This window comes from Myripristis murdjan, chromosome 23, assembly GCF_902150065.1.
Source record: "Myripristis murdjan chromosome 23, fMyrMur1.1, whole genome shotgun sequence".
In the NCBI taxonomy this organism is placed as follows: domain Eukaryota; kingdom Metazoa; phylum Chordata; class Actinopteri; order Holocentriformes; family Holocentridae; genus Myripristis; species Myripristis murdjan.
Window position 1 is genome coordinate 12069676 of NC_044002.1, and position 27080 is coordinate 12096755.

At 41.1% G+C, this 27080-nt stretch overlaps 2 protein-coding genes across 2 annotated transcripts in view; one reads left to right on the forward strand and one right to left on the reverse strand.

The window, feature by feature from the left end:
- Positions 1-13851, reverse strand: part of cacna1c (calcium channel, voltage-dependent, L type, alpha 1C subunit) — a 239468-nt gene extending 225617 nt beyond the window's left edge. The window contains exon 1 of the mRNA XM_030046392.1: positions 13728-13851. Coding sequence (XP_029902252.1) covers positions 13728-13851 — 124 coding nt within the window. The remainder of the gene's footprint in view (positions 1-13727) is intronic.
- Positions 8167-24250, forward strand: dcp1b (decapping mRNA 1B). The gene is made up of 10 exons (XM_030046394.1): positions 8167-8543; positions 9038-9078; positions 10293-10420; positions 17289-17355; positions 17861-18044; positions 18633-18734; positions 18989-19976; positions 20381-20610; positions 20985-21200; positions 21955-24250. Exons 1-10 carry the CDS (start codon positions 8385-8387, stop codon positions 22030-22032), a joined length of 2193 nt encoding a protein of 730 aa, XP_029902254.1. The 5' UTR covers positions 8167-8384; the 3' UTR covers positions 22033-24250.
- Positions 24251-27080: the final 2830 nt, after the last annotated feature.

A 27080-nucleotide genomic window follows, 5' to 3' on the forward strand; every position in this document is an offset into this window, starting at 1 on the left:
GAGAGGTGGAAAAAAGAGAAAGGGAGAAAGGTGGCCAAAACCCATAAGTTTATACTGTATGTGTGCATGTGTATGTGTGTGTGCGTGTGTGTGTGAGACAGAGAGAGAGAGAGAGAGAGAGAGATGGAATCGGGGATCATGAGTTATAGCGTAAGCAGGCTCAAGTCTTGCATAGCCTGTGCTGTGATTTGAACTGGATGGAGGAAGAGATTGGAGATGTTGTAGTTGAATCTGATTTGCCCAGTGTTCCCTTTCTTTCTGCCATACATCTGGTCTGCTTCAGCCCCATTCTCCTCCTTGGCACAGGCTGTGTTTACGCAGACATAAAAGATCTGGTTCTTAACTTTTTTTTTTATGACACAGCTCTGATCTTTTCATGGCTGTCTAAACAGGGAGAAACCACAAGGAAGCTGATTTTCAGATTGTCTGATGCTGTGTAAATACAGACGACAAACTTATGAAGTCATCACGAAGTTCATGGCATTCAGACGACGAAAGAATAGATGCAGGCCTGTTTATCTAGAGGACAATGCAACTGATTTTAAGAATTCAATTATGTCTCTCCCTCATGCCCCAAGGACAGTGAGGTATGTTTCACCATTCTCCTCCGTAGCCAGAAACAAATTTGTCCTGGCCCCAAAAGCACCCAAAGTAATTTTCTGGAGACATGGCCCCATTTTCTCAGGTAACACAACGATAAAATAAAACTCATTTGGGAGTAAAATGTCAAACAAAATCAACAAAGTTAGCTCTTAACTAAATGCCTGTGGACCCGCTCCAGGTTTTGATGACGTTACAGTGTAGACTTTTGGCTGCGCATGTAGTTTCTACTGCAGCTTTGGAAGAGAGCTGGTTACACAAATAATATGTCAATTCTTAAATCAAGTGGGATCCACGAAAGCTCTCCGTAGGCAACTTCTAATTAGGCAAAATGAAACATTTCTCATTATCTTCTCTGTCCTCACCAAGGACTCCTTGTGGGTCCCCTGACCCTATTTTGAGAACCACTGCTCCTGTGGCCACATGAATCTACTCACCAACCCCTGCCTGCCAGTTGAGCATCAAAAACATCAACTACTGTGCTAATTTATCACCTGAAGATTTATTTTAAGGTGAGCAGAACCAAAAGACACAGTAATGCACAACTAAATTAAATAAATGGGTTCAGTGATTCCATGTAATGTATGTAACTGGAGACTGTTGTAACTCTGTTAGCCATCCCACATAATGTAAAACCATGTGTCTGACTTTGACGACCAGCTCCACAATGAGCAGGCTGTATGTCAGTCTTATAGTAGCCTATAATCAGGAACTGAATCTGATGAGTCAACCCAGCGTGTACACATTTGTTCAGTGCAATAGTACAAAATCACCACCCACCATCCGGTAATAGAATAAAACGTTTCGGGCCATTTGTCACTGTAGACATAGTAAAGAAAGGCAGACAACCAACAAATCATTCTATTGATGGCATCTGACATCTAAGAAGTCATCTTTTGTGATAATATATGGCGTTTTGTGTCTGAGAACGTTATTGTATATATTTTTTGCTTTGTTTTGTTTCTTTGACTCAGCCAACGATTGTTCTATTTGTACAAATTCAAAAAGAGAAATGAAGGGGAGGTGAGGAATGAATGAGTCCCTCTTCTGATGAATGAATACTTTTATTCCACTGAATTGGCTTTTCACATGTAATGTTTGTATTATTGTGAGAAAACAAGGCATTTCGGCAGTGGAAGGTCTGTAACAAAGAGTCATCAAAGATGTATTGACACTCACTCAGCTGACCAATGAGGCCTGTAGTGAAAGTGAGACAGATGGACAGTGGTTTGTGACATAATGGAGGTCTGAGAGTCGCTCTCTCTCTCTGTCTCTCTCTTTGTCTGTCGCTTGCCAAATCAGCCTCTGTTTGATTACCCTGGCTGCTGGATGGAAGGACTGACGGAAAGAAGGGCTGGGAGGAGGAAGAACATAGAGGGACTGGCATGTGAGGGCAGGTCGTGGGAACAGACACTTGCACCCAGGGGAGAGCACACACACACACCCCTCCAATCCCGCCCGCACATGGAATATCAATTCTATTTATGACTTCTCTGTATTTGTGGTTCCTGACCCCTCTGTGTGTGCATCTCTGAAGCTCAGTTGTTCTCTGGGAACAACTATACAGACAAACACACACATGCACGCAACAGACTGGGCTGAGACCCTGGTCACCCGTGTGGGAAACCAACAATCTGCTAGTGAGCCAAAGGGGAATCCCTTCTTGACCCAGGAAGATACAACAACTACAGCTTTACAATGAGAAATACTTACACTTAATGCTGTGTGCAAAATTACATCATTCTAAAGAGTATAAATGGAGATATAAATGAGTAAGTGTAGCTCTGTTTTGCCCCACTGCGTTATCTAAAATTTTAAACACTGAAGTAAATCATGTGATCATGAATCAACAGGGATACATAAATGGAATCTCCATTTATCCATCTTTTTCCCATGGCAATAGAGTCTTCCTTTGAAAAACTATCACAAAACATTGCTTTGCTTCCCAGCACTTCAAGTGGTTTCAAAATCAGGTGCCTTGGTTTAACACAGTCACACACGCCACAAAGGAAAACACACACAAAAAGGTGGTAACTCTCCCTTCAAGAGTGACAGAGCTGATTTTGGTCACGCAACTCAAACGTAGCTTGGTTATTGAGATGGCATTCGTTTTCACAAGTCATGTAGCAGGGAGGACAATACAGTAGCTAGGAATAATGTTGGAGCTTTAAAGCCAAAACAATTACGCACAGTTATTTCTTTACAAAATAGAACCTTGGGCACAAAATGAAATATTACCTAATCACTAATTATCTTGCAAATGTGTATTCTGGCGCTTTTAAAATACAACCAAATAACTAAGGCTATAGGACCCTAGAGTAGCCTATTTCAGTGCACAGGGGTAAACATCATAAGAAACTGTTCAGCTGAGGAGGGATAACATACATGCATCCAAGGAATCTGTTGCCAGGCACTGGGGAGACAATGAAATTACATCATTTACCACTGGTCTGTTTTCTCACCAGTGGTTTGTGAATTAATCTGAATCACTATGAATTATTACTCTCTTGTAGTTTTTCACTACTTTTGTTGCTTTTCCTACTGCCAAAAGTAATGACAAACTATATTTGATCTGTAAAGTCATGTGGCTGTATGGCCCAGCTGATTGTTGGACATAATTATGATCAAACAGATGTATGTGTAAACAAAACCTCATGATTCAGACTTGGAAACTCTTCACTCTCAAATCTTAGAAAACATTTGGTTTGATCATACATTTAACTGTGTGATCTTTTTTTTTTTTTTTTTTTTTTTTTTTTCCATTTCCAATACACCTAAAAGCAAGTGGATTCGTGCACATGATATTAAGGCCAGTGGTGTACCTTACAGGGCCAGGGGACAAATTCTGCAAAGGAGCAGTTTCTTGGCTGTTCTAGTAGCTCAGTTGGCAAAGGTGCTGCCATGTAACTCTGACAGTCTGGGCTGAAATCCAAACCGGGAAGAAGCTTTTAAAAATCTGCTTTTAAAAAGTCAGTTCTGTTGAGATTTGTACAGTGAATTCCAGATGAAACTGTACGAGACTGCTGAAAGTGATGAGGCGTTTTGAGAATCACTTTGATAGTCTGGCATGCTATGTTGAAAATATGCCCAATTCCAATGGCAGAAAAAAGCAATATATTTGTATCTCTCACCTTTCACCAAGCTTAATATGTTATTCAAAAGTGTAAAATGAAATGCAAAAAATATTATAGGTATAAATTGAGGTGCAATATGAAATGAAAGGACTTTGAAACATCAAATAGGGCCTTGTCGAAATACTTTGTTTAGTCACATAATTTAATTTCCAGTTTCCAGCAGCTAAGGAGAGAATGTGTGTGTACATAAGACAAATCAGTATCAATCAGTCTTAAGAGTTAACATTTTTTGAATTAGGTCACTTGGTTAATACAAATTATATAGTGCTGGCATGCAGTTATTTGAGTTTCCACCTTTATGCACAAGTTACTCTGTTCTAGTCTATGCACAATTTAAGACCTGAAGAATTCCAGATGAAATTGCACCAGCCTGCTGAAAGTGACGAGGCATTTTGAGAATCACATTGGTAGCCTGGCATGCTATTTTGAAAAGATGCCCAATATACAGACTAAAAGTTGTGAGAAGAAGATGAGTGAAACATGTCTGTATGGGTCCAAGTTTAAAATTGTGTTTCCAGACCCTAATAACAGCTTCGCAAAGCAGTTTGGCATCTCTTCTTATGTAAAGGAGCTACAGAAATGTTATCTGCACACATTAGAAAAGGCAGCAGAGCAGTGTCTTATGAATTTATGGAGGGGATGAAAACCGTCGCTTGGCCTTAAATGGTCACTGCTGACTAAGCTCTTGACGGGAAGAACAGCATGTGTTCATATTGCGGAAATGCTGCGATATGAATGTCCTTCAGAGCCCCTTTTAGTTTGCGGCTCCTTGGGTGATCAGGGCAAACGCCTGCTTGGAAACTTCATCTTGTATTTCAATCTCAGACAGGATATACAGTAGGACAAAAAAAGGAGGGGCCAGTGAAGCTGCTCAGAGTGTGCTTACACTGCAGCTGATAATATTTTTAATTGTGAGAGGATAAAGTACACTTCCCGAAAAGGTGCAGCAGTTTTTGTCAATAAAGGTTAAATGAGCCCTAAACTAGGATTCTTCGACCTAAATGAGGACTGTAATGACTCTACCTGGGCCCAAGGCTGATGATGGACCAGACCCTGTGGGCCGACTATCTATCACCTATTGACTGTGGCCTTTCCCATTCATGCTCTGAAGGCTCTGAGGGATGGCTGAAATTATGCAATGCACCCCCTATGTAAACTATAGATTTCCTTTGCTTCTCGCTGGTTACACAGTCCCCTTGCTACTGTGCATAAACACTGCATCTAAAAAGCTTAGCAACTGATTTTTAAGCTTTCAAGAAACTTCACAACGTCATAAGATAATATGACTTGTTTCTAGACATTAATTAGAAAGCAATGAAGCTGTCTTAAATAAGTGTATTGTTTTAAAATGCATTGTTATGGTCATATCATCATGAAACAAGTACATTTTGTTGAGACTAGCACAATCATCTGTCACTACAATAAAATAATAGACACTCAACTTGTTTTTAAGATATCTTCCTTTATAATTTTTTTTTACTTGATTTGAAACAGGAAAAATTATTTCAACCTGTTTACAGATGTCCATTGTTTTGTGAAATTTAGGATTTCAAGACATGATCCAAGTTTAAAGGGCTTATGAAGATGGACATTTTTGCAGTATTTGCGTATTTTCCCCTGACTTTAGTCAAAAAGTGACAACACAATGCTTTTTTTCCATGTAACATGAAGAACATTACTGCTCAGTAAGGACTGCAACTCAAGGCAGACTGTAACAGGATGTTGAAATATGTCAGTATTTAACCATAAAAAAGAAATAATTTGGAAGCAACAATGTTGTGGTTTGCCTTTGGGAGTTGCTTTTGTCACTGAATGTGAATTTTCATGTTATGTGGTTTTTTGACAAGCACCATTATCCCAAGAAAAATGTAAATCCTTATTTCCCCTCATTAAATTCCAACAAGCTACCCACTGGCTATATGTTATTACCCTGTTTGCCTGTGAACCAATCACCAGTGTCTTTTGTCCTGTTCCCACCAATCAGAGTTGAGTGCTCCATCTTGACTGCATGAATATTGACAGTATTGACGTGCTGATGGATAAGTCATTAGCCTCATCATTGACAAGCACACCCCCCCTGATGGATAGATATCACCCTGACAAATGGACACATACACCCTGAAAAACACACACACTTCTACCACCCTGACAGTGATAGACACACTAGGTCAAAAACAATTCGTCCCACACTTCATCATAAAATAGATAAATTCACATTTACAGAGAGGTGGACAAGTCACCAACTGACCCGGAGACGCTTTGTTCATTTTTAACAGGGGATATGGTGACTCGCGATTGTGTGGTGGCAGTTCGACTTTTCAAGCGTCTAAGTTGAGGTTCTGGTTGACTGAGTGAGCAGGTTGGGGGTTCAGTGTGCTGCTCAATGGCATTTTGGCAGGATGGATGGACATAATTCAGCTGTTATGGATCTCAAACCCATGACAGGCAAGTGTACTTCAATCACTCAGAGAAAAAAGTAGATATACTCTAGAGGAGACATGTCTAGACACTGTTAATGGGAGGCGAAGTATTAACAAAGAGGTGTGTAAGCTATGACCCCCTATAGCCCATCCTCAATAGAGCATAGGCTATAATTAGTGGTGGTTTGGACAAGTCACCCACTTGAAATGCCCATAAAAAAGAAGGGGATTTACATAGATGAGGTGGCTGGCTGGTCTCCAGTCCACACATCTGAAATTGACTGGTAAAAGCTGGCTTTCATGCCATGTAACACCTGACTGCTATGGTGAGAAACTGGTATAGTGTTTGGGATTAAAGGAGCTGCTTTTCCACTGCTTCTGTATCTGTTACTGTCCTACCCTGGAGCGTTATCTGCCTTAAGAGTGAAGTGTATCTCTTTTTCAGCCCTAGAGTTGTGTGTTACGTTGTCTCCCCCAAAATCGATATCTGAGGGAAAAAAAGCTTAAAAAACCCCAACAACAATCCTCTTTTGCTTCTGAGCCATAGGCCAAATTAAATGGCATGTGCAAATGAAAAAAACAAAACAAAAAAACTTGCATTTGTTTTGTTGTGCTTGAGTACCAAGCTGGGGTTTGCCACATACAACAACACATGCATCGCAATGTCTGAAGTGTTCATACACTCAGCAGGATGTATTTGGCTGTCGGATTAGCATGCTCCTCTATGACTGGCAGGTTATCTGATAATACTGTGTCTGAATATCCGGAGAAAAGGGGCAATATGGCTCTTTACATACCAGCTGCATAAACAAACAGGCACTGCAGCATTCTTGAGGTTGAAAGTGAACTTATAATAAGAATGTCAACAGTTCAAACGTATGAATCAACTGGGAATTTATACTGACAAAAAAAAAACAAAAAAAAAACAGAAAAGTCAGTTATACCACATAACCTTTGAAGTGCCAGAGAAGATGCGCCAGTTGCATGCATGGCGTCTTTGCCCATTACCAAACATTTGAAAAACAACCTGAAGCCAATCAGCACACTAACCACACAAACATACTGGTCATTTTTTTTATAAGTAGGATGTTGGGAAAGTCCCCACAGAGGCAAAGAGAGGGAGAAATATAGCCAGGATGGTGGGACTTTGGCTGTGTTCAGATGGAACTTTTATCTTCTCAGGCCATTATACAGTAGAAGAAGAGATCCCACAGCACTGAAGTCAATTTGTATTTGTTCTCGTGGACAGCTCGGGTCACATGACCCAAGTGCTGTTACAGAGGCTCTTTCTCCCCATTAAGACAAAACTCTTGGGTGCACTGACAGGCACACACACATGTATTCTTAATTTGGCTCTCAGATGAGCAGCTTCAACAAATAGACAGCTAGGGCAGACATGGCCGTGTCATATCCGTCCCTTTATTGCCCCCTAGTGCCTGTGGTGTGGAATGCAGCTGTGGATTGGAGGTGCCATCACAATCAATATTTATTTAGGAGACATTTTACATAAGAATATTTCTCTGATGTCTGGGTTTACTGGTTAGCTTTCAGGGGTGTGCTTAGGACAACACAAAGCAGAGAGTATTAAAGGGCAAAATAGGAAACATCTCTCAGCTGTCTCTGAATGGGACAGGGAGACATGAATGAAGACAGGCTAAATTGTGTTTTGACCGCATAATGGAGCATAGGAAAAAGTTACTCTAAAAACAGTACGCACACTCCCCTAGGAAAATGTGATCCCATCTATAAAACAGAATATCAGTGGTAAACAAACTCCTCAATCCCCAATGTGAGTAGACACATTCACAGATCATACTACTTAATAACCAGGAAAACCTGATGATAGACATATATATAGATATATTTCTCCTGACATGATCACTGACTGTTAGAACAACTTAATATACAAAATTCCTTCCACATCGATCGATCTATTTCTCCAAGTTGATTGGCACGGCTGAAATCCCCAATGTGCGCAACTAGTCACGCCTGCTTGTTTACAATAGCGCGAAGCAACATGGCAGCTGGTAAACTCGCAGATGGCACTTTCAGCTAGAAAACTCGCGATTTTTCTGTTTTAAACGCTCGGGTTCGCAGAAAAAAGCGCTCGTTTGGATAGTCTCCGCTCCGCTAGGCTGCGTTTCCCAGGGGCTGGTTTGGTTATCCCGTATTCCCTGTACGTCGTTAGCAGCTGAGGCTAGCTAGCGAGCTAACTCCTCCGTAGGGAACAATGACAGCGTCCTCTGCAGGTAGCTCCACCTGTCTCGCCGCCAGAGGATTGGACATAAGTCTGGCCGCACTGCAGCGACAAGACCCCTACATTAATAATATTGTGGATGTGGCCAGCCAAGTCGCTCTGTATACTTTTAACAACAAGGATAATGAGTGGGTAAGTTTGAACCGCAGTTACGGATGGCGGTTGCTAAGGCTTAGCGCTGTCATTCACCCGCTACACTCTGGTTTATCTTTTGCTCTAACCCTGCCAAAGACCTCCAGAAATGTCTTTACTCCAGTATACACTTACAATTCACTATCATTTAATCCCCTTGGGGTTCACACAATAACAGTATCGTACTTGCAGCAGTAAATGGGAATCCCCCATCCCTGTGTTGCTAACGACATAAGCTGTCTAAGCTTTCTCCGAGGCAGCTGTAACAGAAAAAAAATATGAGGATTTAAATCTTACGTAGACTTGCAAAGTTACGAAGTTTTGCGCAAACTCACGAATGTTCAATGACGTGCCACTTTGCTGAGTCTCATACAGTCTCATGCAGATCATTCAAGCCTGTACACTTGACGGGAATACTCTGTCTGTCCGTTCAAATACTGCGCACCTGTGTTATTACACTTCTTGTCTCAACATTACTGCTTCTGTACTTGCAGGAGAAGACACAAGTGGAGGGGACTCTGTTCGTCTACACAAGGTAATGTACTGTGGCACTGGGTGTGGCTGTTTTAAGTAGCTAAATGGGCAGGGCAAGCTGTACAAGTCAAAAAGTTGACAGATTACGTTGCATTAACATGGTCAGGGCTCAAAAGCAAGATAAGTTTGTAAGAATACCTGGAATGAGCAGGACTTGTCACATTATTGAAACAGGCGTACATGCTGTGTGGTAGTTCATGCTGATTCTGAATTAACCGGTCACCTAAATGATTTGGAAAAGGCCTGTGCTCTTTGAGATATGTATATTTACTGACAAACAAGCCTGAATTTGGAACAGGGTATTATGCATTGTTGTTAGCCAAACAATGATAAGTCAGAGTGGCACAGATCAGGGCTTGGGCATTTAGAGCCTCCCCCAGAAGGGTTTTCAGACCCAGTGGCTGTTCCCTAATATTTTGTTGCTCACCTCCATACAGGGATCAGCAGTCAGTGTCAGATATAGAGCTATAGAGATATTTGGAAATATCTGTTGTCAAAATTGTTATTTCAGTCATTTTTTTTTCCAATTAATTTTGCTCTGTGTATATTTTAGACTAGCTTCTATCAGTCATGGTCTGACCTTATTTAGTGAAAGTATCTAACCCTACATAGAAACCTGCCTTGGATGTTAGACAAGTTATATAGTTTGAAGCTAATTCAAAGTGTCTATGTCTATGTGAATAAAGATTTCTAAAACAGTATAAATCCAATTAGGGTAATCTGAAGCCATACTCAGTGTTCATCATTCAGCATATCTAAAATGGAAAGGATCCAGTTGCAATGTAACTTGTCAGCTAAGGGCTTAAGTTATCTTGTATCCTTGTTAACACTATCATTTGTTTAATTGTTATTTTGTCAGATGAGATTTCACTTTATGTTGTCATGGTGGCAGCAATATCTGTCTGTTTGTAGACATGTTACCGTGAACTCAATAACTCAAGAGCAGTGCATGACAGAAACTCAGTACTTACACCACAGGTTACCCACACAGACTAGATGATGTATTAAATTTCGCGGCATCTTGCTGCTTGATTTTGTATATTAGTGAGAATAAATTATTATATTAACTATTACAACCCTTGCTTATTTTCTATACATTGAGTTCATATTAATACCACACTATTTGATGAAGAAATATTTGCTAATGAATGTGTTTATTGGCCTCATCAGTAAACTCTTCACATGTATTTCTGTAATATATTCTCTGTATTTCAGACTGGCGTCTCCCAGGCACGGATTCACTATCATGAACAGACTCAGCATGGAGAACCTGACAGAACCCATTACCAAAGACCTGGATTTCCAGCTCCAGGATCCTTTCCTGCTGTACCGGAACGCACGATGTAAGAGGAACACACACACACACACACACACACACACACACACACACACACACACACACAGGTACCATCACTACTAATCTCTGCCTTTTGAGGATTTAAGCCTAAAATCCTGTGACATTTTGTTCTTAACATTTAATTTAATAAAAACGTTCAGTCCCACTCAACGAGCTTGAACCAGAACTCATCTTGAGGCCAGTGGTTCAGGATTCCTGGCTGACAAACGAGAGAGAGAGGAAGGGAAAAAGACCAAGAGAGAATTATCTGTAGCAAAAAAGTACAAGTTTGCTTGAATTAAGGACACAAGAGCCATCTCAGTCAACCTTGTGTCTCCAAACTTTTTTTTTGTTATTCTCCATTATGGTATTTATAGTAATTTCACTCGGTACTATTCCAACAAACATTTCAAGTTCTGAGCACTCCAAAATGACAGCCAAAAGTTAGACACATTATCGTCATGATCTCCTGACCTTGAGCATAATGACCCAGTAGAATTAAATCTGGGCAAAACTTGTTTTACTATAAATCAACAATTACAGCCATGAATGGAAAATTCTGGACACTGATTAAATAACCTCCAGACCTTAAAATGTTTCAAACTGCCCTAAAATGTCTGATTAGGTATAAGAAAAGTAAAGCAGTAGCTCATCAGTACTGCTGTAGAGACATGTTGTATAATTTTAGATCTACTGTCATTTTATCTAGTGTGATATTTAGTGCAGTGAATAATAACCTTCACCTTCACAGTGCCCAGCCACTATTAGATCACACTGATACAGACCAAAATGTTGAAATCCATTTAGGAAGTCAAAGTCTGATGGAACTTTGAAATAGAAAATGTGTAGAAAGGCCTGATGAAAGCTTGGCTGTGTGCAGCGAGTCAGAACCAGACTTAAAGGTTCCTGGCTGGGCAAGGAGCTGTGACTGAACTGCAGTGAATGCACCTGCAGTCACGGTAGTCAGACACAGAAGGATAAATACTAAGACTAGATATACAGAGAGACACATTGAGCATAGAGTCTCTTTTAGTGTCCTGTTGTGACAGAGAGCACAACCTTGTAAAATATGGAATGATCAGCACAGCGACAAGAGACCGACCAGGCGACAGAGAGGGAGACAAGCAGGAAGAGAGACACATAAGGACAGAGACAGTCTGATAAACAGCAGATAAATTAATGGAAAGACAGGCAGGGGAGTCGTAAAGTGAAAGCATACTGTCCTATTATGAATCCAGATAAGTAGATTTTAAGAGAAACCAATACGTTTAGATGGACGGAATCAAAGACTGGATACATTTTGAGATCTGACACTAAAATGTGATTTCTTTAAAATAACCTTACTGTGTGTTCCAATTTGTCTGCATTACTTTTCACCTTTTACTCATGACTCTTAATCTTGTCATATTTCTTTATTGCGCATTGTGGATGGATTGTATCCAGACTATGCACAGTTGTGACCACCTCCACATCTGGGTTTGTAAACCTGATGGCAAAATCTGATTTTTGTACACATAATGGGGTACTGGATGATGAAATCACATAGAAATGACAAGTGTAACTATAGCCACAGAGAAACCATTAAGTAGGCCAAGAGACAGACATTTTGACAGAGTGAAGAAAGCATGTCGCATGCGGTTCAGTCCAGTCGTTCCATATAAGGAGCAGAGGTATTTTAGTGTCTCCAAACCTATCAGACTGTCTCTCTCTCTGGGACCTGCATCTGTCTTATGCACGCGCACACACACACACACACACACACACACACACACACACACACACACACACATACACACACACTCACTCACACAAAAGCTAGAATGTGTGTGGGACAAGACAGCACTACACAGCTAGCCAGGAGAGATTAGATACACCACAACAGTCACTGATAACATAAACACACACTCACACTCTGGCACTGCTGACACACACAGACTTAAATTCTCTGTCTCTCTCTCTCTCTCTCTCGCTCTCTCTCTCTCTCTCTCTCTCTCTCTCTCTCTCTCTCTTAAGGTCAGTAAGAGGCAGGTGGAATGCTGTGTTTAGATACTGGTGCATTCCTTATGCTTGCTTTGATCCTCTGTATTACTGCAGAGGATCACACAACACAATCATTACAAAGAATCTTGAAGGGTTCGTGATGTAAGACATATGCTGTATATTTGCAAAACAGACCCCTTTACACCTTTCCTTCCAAGTTTACATACAGTGCAGATACATAAGATGGATGTTGATCCTATTAGCCTCAGCATGTTGGCCTCAGCGTTTAGCCACACTAGCAGAGCACAAATTGCAAATGAACAAATGATGCAAACCCGTTAGGTCAATTGGTGACTATTTCCTCAAATAAAAAGGAAAGGGTGTTCATATTTGTGTTTGTGTATACCAGTGTAATGTTTAATGGCAGCAACAGTCAAATAAGCTTTGATGAAGTATGATTGTAATCAAACAGATTTTATCTCTGAAGTTGTTGTAATTTCCTCAGATCAAGTGCTGGATGAGTAAGCTGCCATTCACTGAGCGTTTACAGGAAGAATTTGTCATTGCACTGAGAACCACATGAGGGGGAGCATCACTTCACTCAGAAAAGTCCCTTTTCACTGACAAACATCTCCAAAGATGTCCTAGAAACCCAGGCCCCAGGCTGGTGGTAAAACTGGCAGTCCCTCTGCAGCGTGACCTCAGTGTAACAGGGTCGTGGAATCTTATCACTGGACAAACATGTAGCCCTCAGTGCTGCTGGAACTGCCGGGAATGGCAGTTGGCACAAAGTGGCACTCCAGGCTAAAAATAAACCCTGGAGACTGTAGATACTACAGAACAGGACAAGTTCCAGGGAAGGGAAATTTAGTTATTCGTCTGGTAAATATCCCAGTACTGAGGAGGATATACCAAGATCTGTACATCAACCCTGACCTTTAACCAGGTGGCAAAAGCCCTCAAACCATTATCAAGTCCCTGTTTTGTTCACTTGTTTGGCAAATTTTGAGATTTAGGATCTGCTATTGACAGTGAATGAAGTTAGTTTCCTGTCTTGTTTAATATAAAGTTAATGTATAGTGTAATCAGTATTACAGGCCATACACATGTATGCTGCCCTGCATACATCCTGTCTCTTGGTCATGCAGGTTATGGGTTATTCTATAGAGCAGTAGGGAGCCAATGTATGATTTAATTCTTGTAGACACCTGTTTGAAATAATGATGATGTGTTTTTCAAACAGTACCAGCTAACTTTATTGGATGTTGCTAATACCAACCTTCCACTTTACATGTCTGTAGTTTGCTGCATGTCAGATGTATCAACAATCTTACCTCCAGGCCGTACATATGTATATCCCAGGTCTCTCTCTGACACCAGTAGGCCTTTATATTTGATCTCAGGCTCCTCTTCCAGTCTCTCATGTTTTAGTTTCCTCTGAAACAGACTTCCCAGCATAGCGGCAGCAGTCTTACACCGATCTCACAGTCCTCTAGTAATTGCCTCTCAGTGCTTTTCTAGAAAATTATGCCTTAAGTTGCAGCTCGACAGCTACAATAGTTCCTCCTTTGGAAAATTCTTCAATAGCCAAAGGTGTCGAGATAATTCCCCTTTAGGTAGATATATCTTCTTCAATAGCTGACAGAGTACTAATGGTGCCCTGCTGCTTTATGTTGCTCTAGTCTAGAATTAAAAGTCTCTTTTGTCAGGTCTTATGTGGTATAGCTGTGGCAGCAGTTGTGGCAATGCCTCCTTAAAACTGGGCTTCAGTTCCCCAGATCTCTGTATATATTGCTCCTTGATGTTGCCCCTCTCTGGAATTCAAAAGTACCTGCAATTAGGCCTTAGGTGGCAGGCATAAAGTCGTGATAGCAGTTGCAGTTATGTCTTCTTAGATAAGCTTCAATAGCCAAGAATGTCCATATTCACAGCTCATTGGAAGCCATTAATCTCACTTTCATCTCCTCACAAATGAAGGCAGTGATGGTCCCTCGTGGATGAATATTAATTCCAAATGTGAATGTGTTTTTAACTGTATGAATGTGAAGCAGGGTGTTGCTGAAAAAGAGCACAGATGCCCAGCAAACCCTCAGTAGATTGGGTAAACACATGCAAAAAAAATAGCAACACTGCTCCTCACGACTGATGCAGAGAGCTCTTCTCTTCAGAACTGGCCATATACTGTAGTAAAGCACACCTAATCCTCCTTGGACAGTGCTGCTATTCTAGACTTCCAAATGTTGAGAATTCTAGCTATATTAAAACAAAACATGAAAAATAAGCCTTTGTCAGCCAAGTCTTAACAGCGTAGTTTGGATTACAGCCAATAAAGAGCACTGTATTGTAACACCACATTTAAAACTCTTTGAATAGATGGCGTCGCTACACGGGGATAACAAAAATGTATAAATAAACTACAAGTAAGACCAGCCTAGTCCCAGTGGAGAAGTTGCATCGAATGGTGACGGGTTTTATGTTAAAAACACCCCAAACGCTTCTCGAGGACTTGCTTCTCAGACTTTAAAAGTGTCCAGAATAAAATCCTATTAAAAGTATAAATGTCTGGTTTGAGCATCCAGATCCCTGGAGAGTTGTGCCAGAGAGTTACTGTAGGTGTACAGCAGACAACACGTGTACGCCGGTGCTCACTGTTAGGCTGAGTTGTCCCAGAGTCCCAGAGGGTTTGAATCGACCAGAGTTTCACATCCCGGATCCACTGAGAGACCTCACCACAAAAGTTAGTGTTGTAGGTTCCAGTAAGCCTTATTTATATTGAAAAGAGATGCCCAGAATTGCCCGCATTCACTCCTCCAAGTAAGGGTTCCAGACTGACGCTGTCCTCTTGTTGAAGTTGTGTGTGGGTATGATGCTGTGCTAAGGGTTGCCTGTCCAGTTCCTTAGGGACGTCCCTTCCCTCACTCTCTCCATTTCTGTCACGCACTCAAGATCTCAACCACACTGTCACAGAGAAATCTATGTCTTTCACTGTAGCTCCCTTTCTCTTTCTATCTCTCTCTCTCTGTCACACACACATACTCAGTGGAGGCTTAACCATGCTTCCAGAGCCACTTCTAAATTTGTGCTGGTTGCCTCTCTCTGACAGTTGGTCTTCTTGAGGTTGAGACCCAGCGAGCTGCTGCAGGTGGGGACAGCTGAAGATTCTCTGCTGCTTGAGTCGTGATAATAACTTCTATCACATGCACCTCACAACCTTTTCAGCTCTCTCTCCATTTTCTTCCTCTGGCTTTTTCTTCTTTTTTTTGAGGGTATTGGGTCAGACTGTCCTGCGACTGAAAGGTCACAGACTCTTTCTTTATATTTCGTTCTCTAAACTCAGTTCAACCAAGCCAACATTACTGCCGCTGTAAAAAAAATTCCTCACATCGCCAAAGCAGTTACACAACACAAACTCTACCTCTGTTTTCAGTCAGAGGAAGACCTCTCAGTGCTGTTTCTTTTCTGATGGAGTTGTTGATAATCCCCTGTCTAACACACCTCACTTACTTCTATTTCTTCTCTCTCTCATTCTTTTTTTTCTCTCAAGTCTCTTCATGTTTTTTCCTTGTCTGTCTCTGTCAAAGATTCTCATCCCCAGTGAGCACTAAGTGGCTCCGGCTCCACTAGACAGTCTCTCACTGCAGTTACTTATTTGGTACTGGACTGATTTTCCCAGGCTCAACTGAACTCTGTGTGTTTGTGTGTGCCACTCCCCTCTATCTTTCCTGCTAATGCACACTAACCTTAGTAGTCTGTTCGAACATAGTTGTAGCCAAGCCATGTGTGTGTTGTGTGTGTATGTGGCGGTAACCCTGTATACCACATAGGTCCTAGTCTCACTAGTCTCACTAACTGTACAGTCAGTTTAACGTTCCTCTTTACATGGTCATTCATTGTCTTTTGCTGTAATGCCTGCATCCTGTTTGTTTGTCTTTCTCCCATCTCTCGTTAACTCATCTTTTTATCTCTTTGTCTTTTTTGGGATTGGTCTTATCTTTTCTTGGGGTCCATTTCAGGAAGTTTGTGAATGTGTTGAGGTGTGGCATGTCCTCTTATCTTGTTTTTGTGTATTTTCTGGCTCACACACACACACACACACACACAGCTACACACTGTATATAAAAAGTCCAGATTCTGTTGGGATCAGGAACTTTTTTTAGGGCCTCCACTGTTATGTTTGTGCTCATAAATTATTTTTCTCTGCTCACTGAATGGAATTACTTTAGTGACACTAGAATACAAGCCTATTTAACATGCTATCAGGAATCGGTGCAAATAAATGTACTTAAATGAGTCAGTCTGTAATGTGCTGCTGTGTGCACTGTAGATATTGCTGTGTAATCCCTGACTGCGTGAGAGTGTTGCTTCTTTCCTCTCTGCCTAACCGGCTGACCATGTTTATGTCCTTCAGGAGACTCCTGGGGCCCATGTTTCACTGATTAATGGTTCTGCTGGCTTCTTTTCCCATTGGCTTGGCTGGGAAATGACTCATTTTAAACCCTGGGTTTAGACCCAGCAGGGCTAACAATAGACTGTTAACATGTCTGTGGAGCTTACACTGATGTCATAACAGTAGAATTGTATCTACTGGGTGTTTGTGCATTCAATGCATTGCTTGGCAGGAAACTAATTTTGTTGTCTGCCAGTCCCAATGGCTGGTACATCTCAAAATTCATCAGTCACTTTCGCTAGTTTCCCAGCCAATTTTATTTTCAGAATAGAATATGACCTCTGGGATAGTTTGTGGTACCCAACTACCACTAACTACTAGCTAACTACCACTGCTGCAAGACGTTTCTTTAAGTCTGTGTCTTTCTCTTCAGTCCGTACATCACTGAAAAGAAAAATTAATAAAATCCCCATCTCCCTTTCCCTCCTCTCTCTGTTGCCTTCCCCAGTGGTTATCCATGGGATTTGGTTCTATGATAAGGAGGACTGTCAGCGCATTGCCCAAAGGATGAAGATGTGAGTACTTACAAAAACAGTAGCAGAAAACTTTATTTATATAGCAGTTTAAGAAAATAAATAGCTTCAAATCAGATTTGGCTGGCAAACTGTGACTGGTGAGTAATGTGTTCCCTCAGCCCAAATGGCTGAGAAACTTGTATACGCTAGTCTTCACATAGTTGAGACAACTTGGCGTGTTTTAATGAGACCTGTTCCCAGGTTTAGATCCTACATTTAATTTTGGGTCAACAAAGAGTGTGTTTTAAAGTGTGTTTTAATGAGTCTCACTTGCTTTGGTTGGAACCTTCCTATACAGATAAGAGGCCAGTCTTTAGTCTTTACTTTATCTTAAAATCAATGGTTAATACAAATAAAACATTTTTCATTTTTGAAGAGCTAAGTTTACTGATTTATTTAGCCTGTGTGTGTGTGTGTGTGTGTGTGTGTGTGTGTGTGTGTGTGTGTGTGTGTGTGTGTGTGTGTGTGTGTGTGTGTGTGCGTGTGCGTGCACGCGTGTGTTTAGTCTGACCCAGCAGGAGCAGGCCCTGGCTCATTCCCAGGGTGGTTGGCTGTCTCCAGGAGTTGGAGGAGTAGGAGTAGGAGGAGGAGGGGGAGGAGGTGGTGGTGGTGGTGGTGGTGGTGGTGGTGAGGGCAAGCCTGTAGACATCCTCCAGATGCTGACCAAAGCACGCAGCGAGTATGACAAGGTGGGTACATGCCAAAGACAAATGCCAGGGCTGGACATATATGGTTTTGTTCACATTCATTCATTCATTCATTAGTGGTTGTTATTATCAGAATAGGTCCCTTCCTTCATTTTGGGATAACTCTTAATATTTATTAATGCTGTAAAGCATATAAAATATTGAAGGACCCTGTTTGATTTGGGGGGAATTTCCTAATTTAGGGAGTCCCCACCTACAGGGCAAATTCTGTACAGTTCAAGTGTCCTCATACTGGGCAGTAGGGGGTGCCATATCACCTCATAAAATCACCCTCCCTTTTGCCTAAGTTTTAACACTCACCAAAATAAGTTGTAATTCTAGACCTATTCTCGTTTATTTCTCTCCTCCACCCCATCCACCTGCCTTCCCCTCCCTTTCCTCATCCGTCTCTGTCCATCAACTTTGTCTCTCCTCTGTTAACAATGAATCTCTTTCTTCCTCCTATCTTCTTCTCCTTTTCTTCTGTCATTCTACCCTTTCTTTCTTTCTTTCTTTCTTTCTTTCTTTCTTTCTTTCTCTTCCCCATGCCTTGCAATCCCATCTTCCTCCCATCCTCTTTCACTTCCTCAGGTAGGGAAGTCTAGTTCAGAGCCAAAGGAGATTGGCGGCAGTACTGTTCTACATGGAAATCCAAACCTGATCAAACCCATACCTGTTAAACCTAACACTCAGGTACCACTCACACATTTATTATGTGCCCATTTTCAAATCAGCAAAACTCATTGATTTTTCCATGACTTCATATCAGTATTTGCTATATTTTTGCACACACAGAAGTGTGCACCCATAAAACGAAATTTCTTGCCCTGTAAAGACCTTTGCAGTAGCTTCTAAAAATGCCTTTTAATAAATTCATCTCGGCTTGACTGCCTTCCGTCTCTCTTTATGCCTCCAATCCTTTCTCTTTGTCTCTTTGTCTTGTCCAGGACAGTGAAGGTGGCGAGCCAAGGTCTCTCTCTTTAGCAACTCTTTTTGGCTCTCAACATCAACATCACCATGCCTGTAAACCTGCGCCTGTCTCCTCTTTGGCTGCTTCTGGGATGGGGTCAGTGGCTAAAACAAGAGCTGATGTTCGCCCAGGTGTAGCACGCACGTTGACGTATGATGATCCAGTGAGGTCTGGCGAAAGCACAGCACCAAAGGGAGGAAAGTCCAGCTTTACTGGGGGTGCAGACAATATAGTGAGAGGTCAAATGGCTGGGGAAGCTGGTAGAACTGGGGGTCCCAAAATACACCAGGGCTCCCTTGTTGGGGCACCAGAGGCCAGGAGTGGAATAGCATCAGGGGCAGGAAGAGGGGGCCCTGTGGGTATCAGGGGACCTGTTCTTGGGGCTCCTGCAATCTGTCCTCCTGGGTCAGGACTGTCTGTTGTTGCAGATGTGCAGGCCAGTCCCACCACTACCCCCCACCAGCATCCACAGAACCAGCCCCAGCACTGCTCAGCCATCCAGAAACTCATCCAGGGACAGAGAGGTGTCGTGGGAGTCGGTGGGGTGCTTCAGACTGTATCCGAGTCTCCTGAGAACAGGCTATGTGAGAACGGCGTGCCCCTGGAGCACCACCACTACCACCATCTTCACCATCATCTTCATCATCAGCACCACCATCACCATCAGCAGCAGTATCAACACCAACAACAAGTTCAGCCTGACCCGATCCAGAGACTTTTCCGAAACCAGCCCCCTGCCCTGCCCTCCACTTCCTCCAGTGTTCGTCCATGCTGTTCCAACCCCCCTCCTCTGCAGCAGCCCCCCCAGCTCTCCTCTCTCCCGCCCGCTCAGCCCTTATTAGTGGATTCTGTAGCTTATTCCTGCTCCCACCCCCAGCACAGCCAGTCACTGTTTTTCAGCCCATCCCAGCCTCACCTAGAGCCCCATCGCAACAGCCAGTCAGCACCCGCTGCACATGGAACAGGTGAGAGTTCTTTGTGTTTATACTTTAGTAAATGTGCTGCACATGTAGTTGCCAGAAGTAAACTTGGACAAGTTTAATTTCTGGACAGTTTCTGGACAAGTAGATTAACAAACAAGAAGGCAATCCAGATACTCCAAATATAAGAAAATTTAACACTGAGGAAAGAAATATTAAAAAGCCATTTGCAACAGACAATGCAGGTGTGGCCTCCCCTATACAATTGCAACATCCAGTGGGAGGCAATGACATGACCCAGAGAATTTCAAACAAATTGGAATCTATATCTGCACAGTACACCTATTTCTCTGAATAAACACTGAAGTGTCTCCTCAAAGATGCCTATTTGCCTGTCTAAACTTTTAAAAATAAAGTCAGTCAAATGTTCCCTCACTGTCTCCTGTCAGGTCTGCCCTCCCAAGTTCCAGGCGTGGTGTCACCTCATGAACTCCTCCAAAAGCTCCAGCTGGTCCAGCAGGAGCAAAGCCTAGCTTCCGACGACTCTCCCCGACTCGGCCCAGCACTGGCCCCTCGATTCCCAGGTGCCGCCCCAGCTCAAGGCCAAGGCCCAGCTTTAGGCCCAGGCCCAAACCAGCCCACAGCAGCAACAGGCCAGAAGGCTGCACTGCAGTTTCAGGTAAACACTGGGTTGACTTTTATTGTTTACTGTATGTGTTTGCATTCATATTGCTGTATCTGTCAAGGGGCCCATGCAGAGCAACGAATAGCTTCCAGCTCATCAGAATGAGTATCAGAATTAATAACTACACAGGAAGTGAATAAATACTTATGGGTTCCTCTATGCAGTTTTGCACAACTTACACATTAATTACGTGGCAAATGCATATCACTATTTGTTGCATAATCTTTCAGTGGACAAATATTTTCAATTATTTCAATGGACAATTAATCGACCCCTGACAAAGAGGATTTGTTCGTAGTATTTTGTCCACTGAACAACTGTGCATATTACTATAAATAAAGCACCACTAACTGCCACTCCCTCTGCAGGTCAACTCTCCTCCACGTATACCAGCCACGATGTCCCCCACCCTGCTCCTCTCTCCCAGTGTGTTCTCTCAGGCCAAGTCCTCCAGCGGGGGGGTCTCAGCGGTCCCCCAAGACAGCTGTCCTCCCCCGCCCACCACATCCAGACCCCAGCTACAGGAAGAGCTCGGGATTCTGTCCAGAAGCCAGTTCCAAGCCACACTGCTGCATCTGATTCAGGTTAGAGTGAATATTACACAGTGTATACCTGCTTCTGTGAAGGTGTATTATATGTGTATGGCCCAGCTGTACTTTGTGTTGTCTATTCATTGTGTTTACATTGTGCATTCAAGTTTGGTAGGTGTCATAATTCTGAGAGCAAATTTTATTTGTACTCAAATGAATTCCACCAGTCTCACTTTATGTCAATGTAAAAATACTTAGTGGAAGATTAATTAGCAGAGAAATGTCATGAACACACACACACATGTATATACAGAGAAACAAAACAATTAGGAGGATATTGCTGGAACACACACACACACACACACACACACACACACACTGCTAATGTAGATATTCCCACATACTGTACAACTTATCTGTTACCTCTGCCTGTCATGAGTAAATAAATGTGGGAGATGATATTTTAACAATTTAATAGCTTGCCTAATGGAATAGTAATCTGTGTCTTCGAGACTGCCAGGTGTCCCCAAAATGTGTTAACAAATATATTCAAATGTGCATTGTTTTTGAGAGTTGACTGTCCCCATCAAGACTGCAGTTGTCGACTGAAGACATTTCACTCTGAGTAATCATCAGGGTAAAATGCAAAAATACTATTGTATTTATTTACAATCGATTAACAAAGGTCCAAGACATTCATCAGTTCACACATTTTCACATGGCAGCTGACTATAACCAAAATGCAGCAACTCTGCTTCTCACTATGACATTTACCTGATGTATGATGATGCATGACCCTGTGTTTCAGACTGACAGCTCATTCCTGGACACCATCTATGAAGCCTTCATTAGCAAACTTGCTAAAGATACCAGCAGCAAGTACTGAAGACACTTCACACCCACCTGTCTATACATGTGACTGACCCAGAACCCTCTGTTTGGATAGTTATGCAACAGAAACAGCGAGGCCAACTCTCACAGCTACTACCTATGCACCACCTATGCACAGACAAACCCACACAGTAGCCAGGAAAAAGTAGTTATCACAAATTGTAAACATGTTCATTTATTTTCACATTGGTCTAGCAATTCCCTGGTGGGTCAAGTTAAGAACCTCTGATTTCTGGCACCAGCCTGGAGTAACCTTCATGTTTACCAACTAGACCATACAACTCAGTTCCAGTGAAACAGGAAACAGATATATATTACAGCCTTAGTTATTACAAGGTGCTTGAATTACATTGCAACCTGTAGTTCACCAAGTGTAGCCGAAGTTTTCCTTTCTTCTGTTTTTCACTCCATCGACGACCAGCCAGCCCACTGGGCCGTAACAAAGTAGTCTTCCTAATCTGAGAGCGAAAGAGCTTAAGAACATTCTCAGATTGTCTTGAAACTGACTTCTGATGTAATATCTAATGTAAATTGTAAAACATTTTAAGTGTTTCTTTTTCTTTTTTGTTAAGAAAAACGAGTGTTAATGTTTGAACATGTTGGATGTCACAATTTTGATTCTTTTAAATTGAGATTTAAAGGATTTTTTTTTTTAAATCTGTTTTTAGTAATGGTAAATTTGATAGTTTATCTGAATGTTTTTAAATCTCTAGTGATTCTTAAAGTCATAGTTTGTCATGTTGATTTTTTTTAAAGTAAATTTTCTTCGGCAGACACTTCGTGCAGCACAGAGGAAAATAGGTCTGCCTTAGTGTTTCAGTGAACTGAATGCCACTAGCATTGTCAGCTTTCCTCAGTGACACCAATGAGTGAGCTGGTTAGCCTGCAGCTAGCAGCACCGTTTGAGTTTCATTAATAAGGCTAACTATGCTAACATGTAGCTTTTCACACAACTTAACCGATATCAAGCTTAGTAAAGAAAAGGAGAAAATGTCTTTTTCTTCACAGCACTTAATTGACTTTACTGAAAAAGTGCTTTGCTCTTCTTTTTGTTATTGTTACAATGATCAAAACAACAAAGAATTCAAAATGGCATGGTTGAACTTGAACCAACAAGGTAAACTACCTGTACTACCTCACAGAGAGCTAGTTTTGGGGTGAACCTGTGTTTTTATTCAGTGACAGATTGTCTGTTCTGTGACTGGACAGTTTTCAATGTTTGATAATCCAATCAGGATTTTGGATTCAGCTCACCTTCAATCAAACGTTCAGGAAAACGTTTCTTTTTTTCATTGCAGAAAAGTAAAGCCTTTGACATAACACACATCTCAGTATTCAGACAGCCAGCTCAAGTTGTTTTTCTGCCATTTGTTTTTATGTAGTTTAACAATTTTATTCATCACATCTCAGAATATTCTCCCAGGCAAGGCCACCAAGGTACAGAAGGTAGACAAAACACTTTGATGAACAGGTAGTCAGCCAGGTTACATGAGCATTTTTATTAGTTAAACTGGTTGATGAATATATTGCCAGAATTTAAGTAAAGCCTAACGAAGATGATACACAAGAACACAGTGTGTTTAAAACTGCTGTTCAGCGTTCAGTACCACTGCACCGTGCACGTTCCAACCTGTTCAAGTGTCTCATTTTGCCAACCAGTGATTTGAGTTCCTGTCTGCCCTTTAGAGTTTAGAGGGTTATCATCACTTTTTTCTAATTTGTTTCACCAGTTTCATGTTGAAAGAAATTGACCATTTTGCTTTTAGCTCACACACTAAACTGATTTGATAGCCAGCCTATACTGTACTTACCAGAGACACAAAAACAGCTAAAAACATTTTATGTTGCAAAAGAAGAAATAGAGAATATTTTCTTCCTATTTTTCTACGCTACACGGAAAATGTTTGTTGTCATAGTAAAAATAACCAACATGTAATGTTACCTTGAATTATTCAGATGCAGCAGAAGGAATTGATTCTTATACAGTTTAATTTATCAGTTTCTAGACATTTTTTTCTTTCGATTAATAAATGATTTATTTGAAAATTTTATTCTGCTTTTTTGAAGCATTGTCAATTAACTACAAAAATGATCAGATTCAGGAATTTTAGGGAAACATTTTACAGAAGTTTTATTTCTTTTTGTTGAGAATGTCTTGCTCTTAAATAAACTGGAAGATATTTGAATTGGATAATAAATGTTCTCAAACTCTATCTTTGGTTTTTTGTCCTTGTCCTGTCTTCAGAACAGTCTTCATGGCAGAGTATAATACTCTTTTATTATTCAGATTAGATGCAGTCTCAAGTACCCGTAATCATATCAAAAGTACCCTTTCATTAGTGCTGTGAATGATTTTGTCACAATTGATGGTAAAACATATTTTCAACAGTGATTAATCAACCTCTTGCACATACCTAGCAGTATTGAAAGTCCAATTAACTCCAGTCGTTGCCTCACAAAATTACTTTTTCCGATATAAAATCTCTCCCTGTTTTTGCCATGCTCAGTGGAGCACACAGTAGAAACCAGTAAATCTTGCTTGTACTATGCTGTTAACTTGACAGAATGGTGAATTTGGCTTTCTTAACACGGCAAAGAGAGTACAAAGGGGCGGCCCAGTGGGCTTGGCACTCAAGACCCTGTCCTGTACCTGAAAGGTCAGAGGTTCAATTCCCGTAACTGCCAGTGTGCTTCTATCAACAACCTTGGGCCTTGACTTTGAACCCCCACCTGATCATATATATATATATATGTGTGTGTGTGTGTGTGTGTGTGTGTGTGTGTGTGTGTAAAAAACAAACAAAAAAAAAACAAAACAAAACATGACAGAGCCAGGAAGAGGGTATCAGTGTTCAGGTTTTCCAATATCTACAGTTTACATCTACAGCTGACAATTTTATTATTGATCAGTCTATCGCATTGCATCTCTTTGCTCTAAGACGTAACACATTTTTACCACAGAAAAAAATCACACAAAGCATTCAAGTACTTGCTGTGGTCACTCACTTTTTTCTCACTGCAACACCAAACTGTCAATAGAGAATAGATGTGATGTGTGTATCCTGTTGCTCTGCTCTGTATTTCCATATCAGTCCTGTCTGAGCAAAACTATCAGCTGTACTGGCAAGACTGGTCCCACTGATGTTTTATTCCCAGCACCACAGTGGAACTAACAGGTGAGGAAATGACCTGGCAACAGATTGATCAGACAAATAACAGCTGGTTAACAGCCTGTCATTTAACTGACAGGCTGATTGATTATTTGATACAAAATGGGCCCTCAAGGGAAGACATCAGCTGCTTTCCCATGGCAAGCCTGGAGAACAGCTATAACGACCTGTCAATCATTGTCTCAAACAGTACATCTTTAGGTAAAAAAGCGGATGTTTAAAAGGCCTGTATTCAAAAGGGTTCATAACAAAAATCTATATATGTCTTAGGAGGGAGTTTTAACTTTCCAAGACATATATTCAATCTTCATTACAGCTCAAAATAAAGGAATCTTACCGAATAATTCCATAATATTTCCGTTACTCATACACTCACCCTATACATGATGAGAACATTATTAAGTCTTTACAGTTACTGTAATTAATGATTGCTCAATTGATTAGAAAAAAAACATTCAAGCACCTGTAAGCACCATTGCAGTTTATGCAGAGACTGTCAATTCTTGTTGCTGAAAACATATTAATACTAGTATCATGACATGGTAATACCAGTCCTGCATCCTTGAAGAAGTATGGAGACTCACAAAAATGTTCATGCCCTAAGAAGAGTAAAAACACATAAGAAAAAAATGTGGACTCAGGCTTTCATAATTCATGCATGAAAGGGTTAATATTTAGATATAAAGAAACATTTTTTGTGATTATTTTATCTTTTGAGAAAGGGGTTGAGTTGTCCAATATCTGCAGCTTTGGTTGTTTTGATACCTGTAACTATGACAATTTGTGTTTTTTGGTTGTCTGCAAGCAAGTTAAGCTAGCTTGTGGGCTTTAATGACCACTCAGCTGTGACCGGCCAACGATATCTAGTATCACTCCGCGGTCGGTCTAGTTTATGTCGACTGATTTCTAATGAAGTTACGTAAATACAGGACAACTTGCAGCAGAAGGATGACAGTCACATCGCAATATTTTTGACGGCAGAATCTGAATTATAGTACTTTAGATAAGAATATACTGAAATAATATTTCATGTCAAATGATTAATATCTTCGGTAAGTCGCCTTGAGATTTGATACAACCTGTTGGGGCTCATTTCGCCACACACACCGCCTCATTAGTCGTTTAAAACTCACTCAGAAGTAGAAAAAATACAGCCAGGCACAGTAATTACATGTATACTTGAGAAGTTTGGCTTTTTCTCCTGCATTTTATCGTGTTGTTGGCTGTAGTGGAGAAGGCCCGCTCCGTGACAGTGAGGTAGGGGAGGTTGGAGACGTTGACCCAGTTCGAATCTCTATCCGGTGACGGTTGACACTCCTTTCCTTCTCGTGGCCAGCCCGGTGGAGGCCCAGTCTCCAGTCCATTTATCTAAATCAACGGTGGGGAGAACACCATCAATGAAGGAAAAAAGACGACAAAGGGTACAATTTCATCATTAACCTCTATCTATAATAAAAAATAAAGCATATTGTAGATCAGTGTTCCCAATACGTTTTGTGTAGAAACTCACAAAACTGTTGGTGTGATTGGATTTTAGGTTACACTGCTGCAGAGCTGTGTGCATGGAAACTATTTCGGTGCTCAAACCAAAGAACATGTTTGAGTGAAAAAAATACTGTACTAACAACAAAACTAACAAAATACTAACAACATTCTTGTCCCAGAAAATATATATTGCTTTACTGAACTTTTATGAAGAATTCCTGAACAGATAAATGCTGCATAGTTACAGAGTAATGACTATACAGGCTGATAACTACAGTTACTGAGCATGCTGCATTTAAACAAAATCTTTTTTATTCTAACTGATAAATCCCTAATACTTATACTAATAATTGTCTTTTATAGTTTATTGTAATTTTTTAATGAAGCC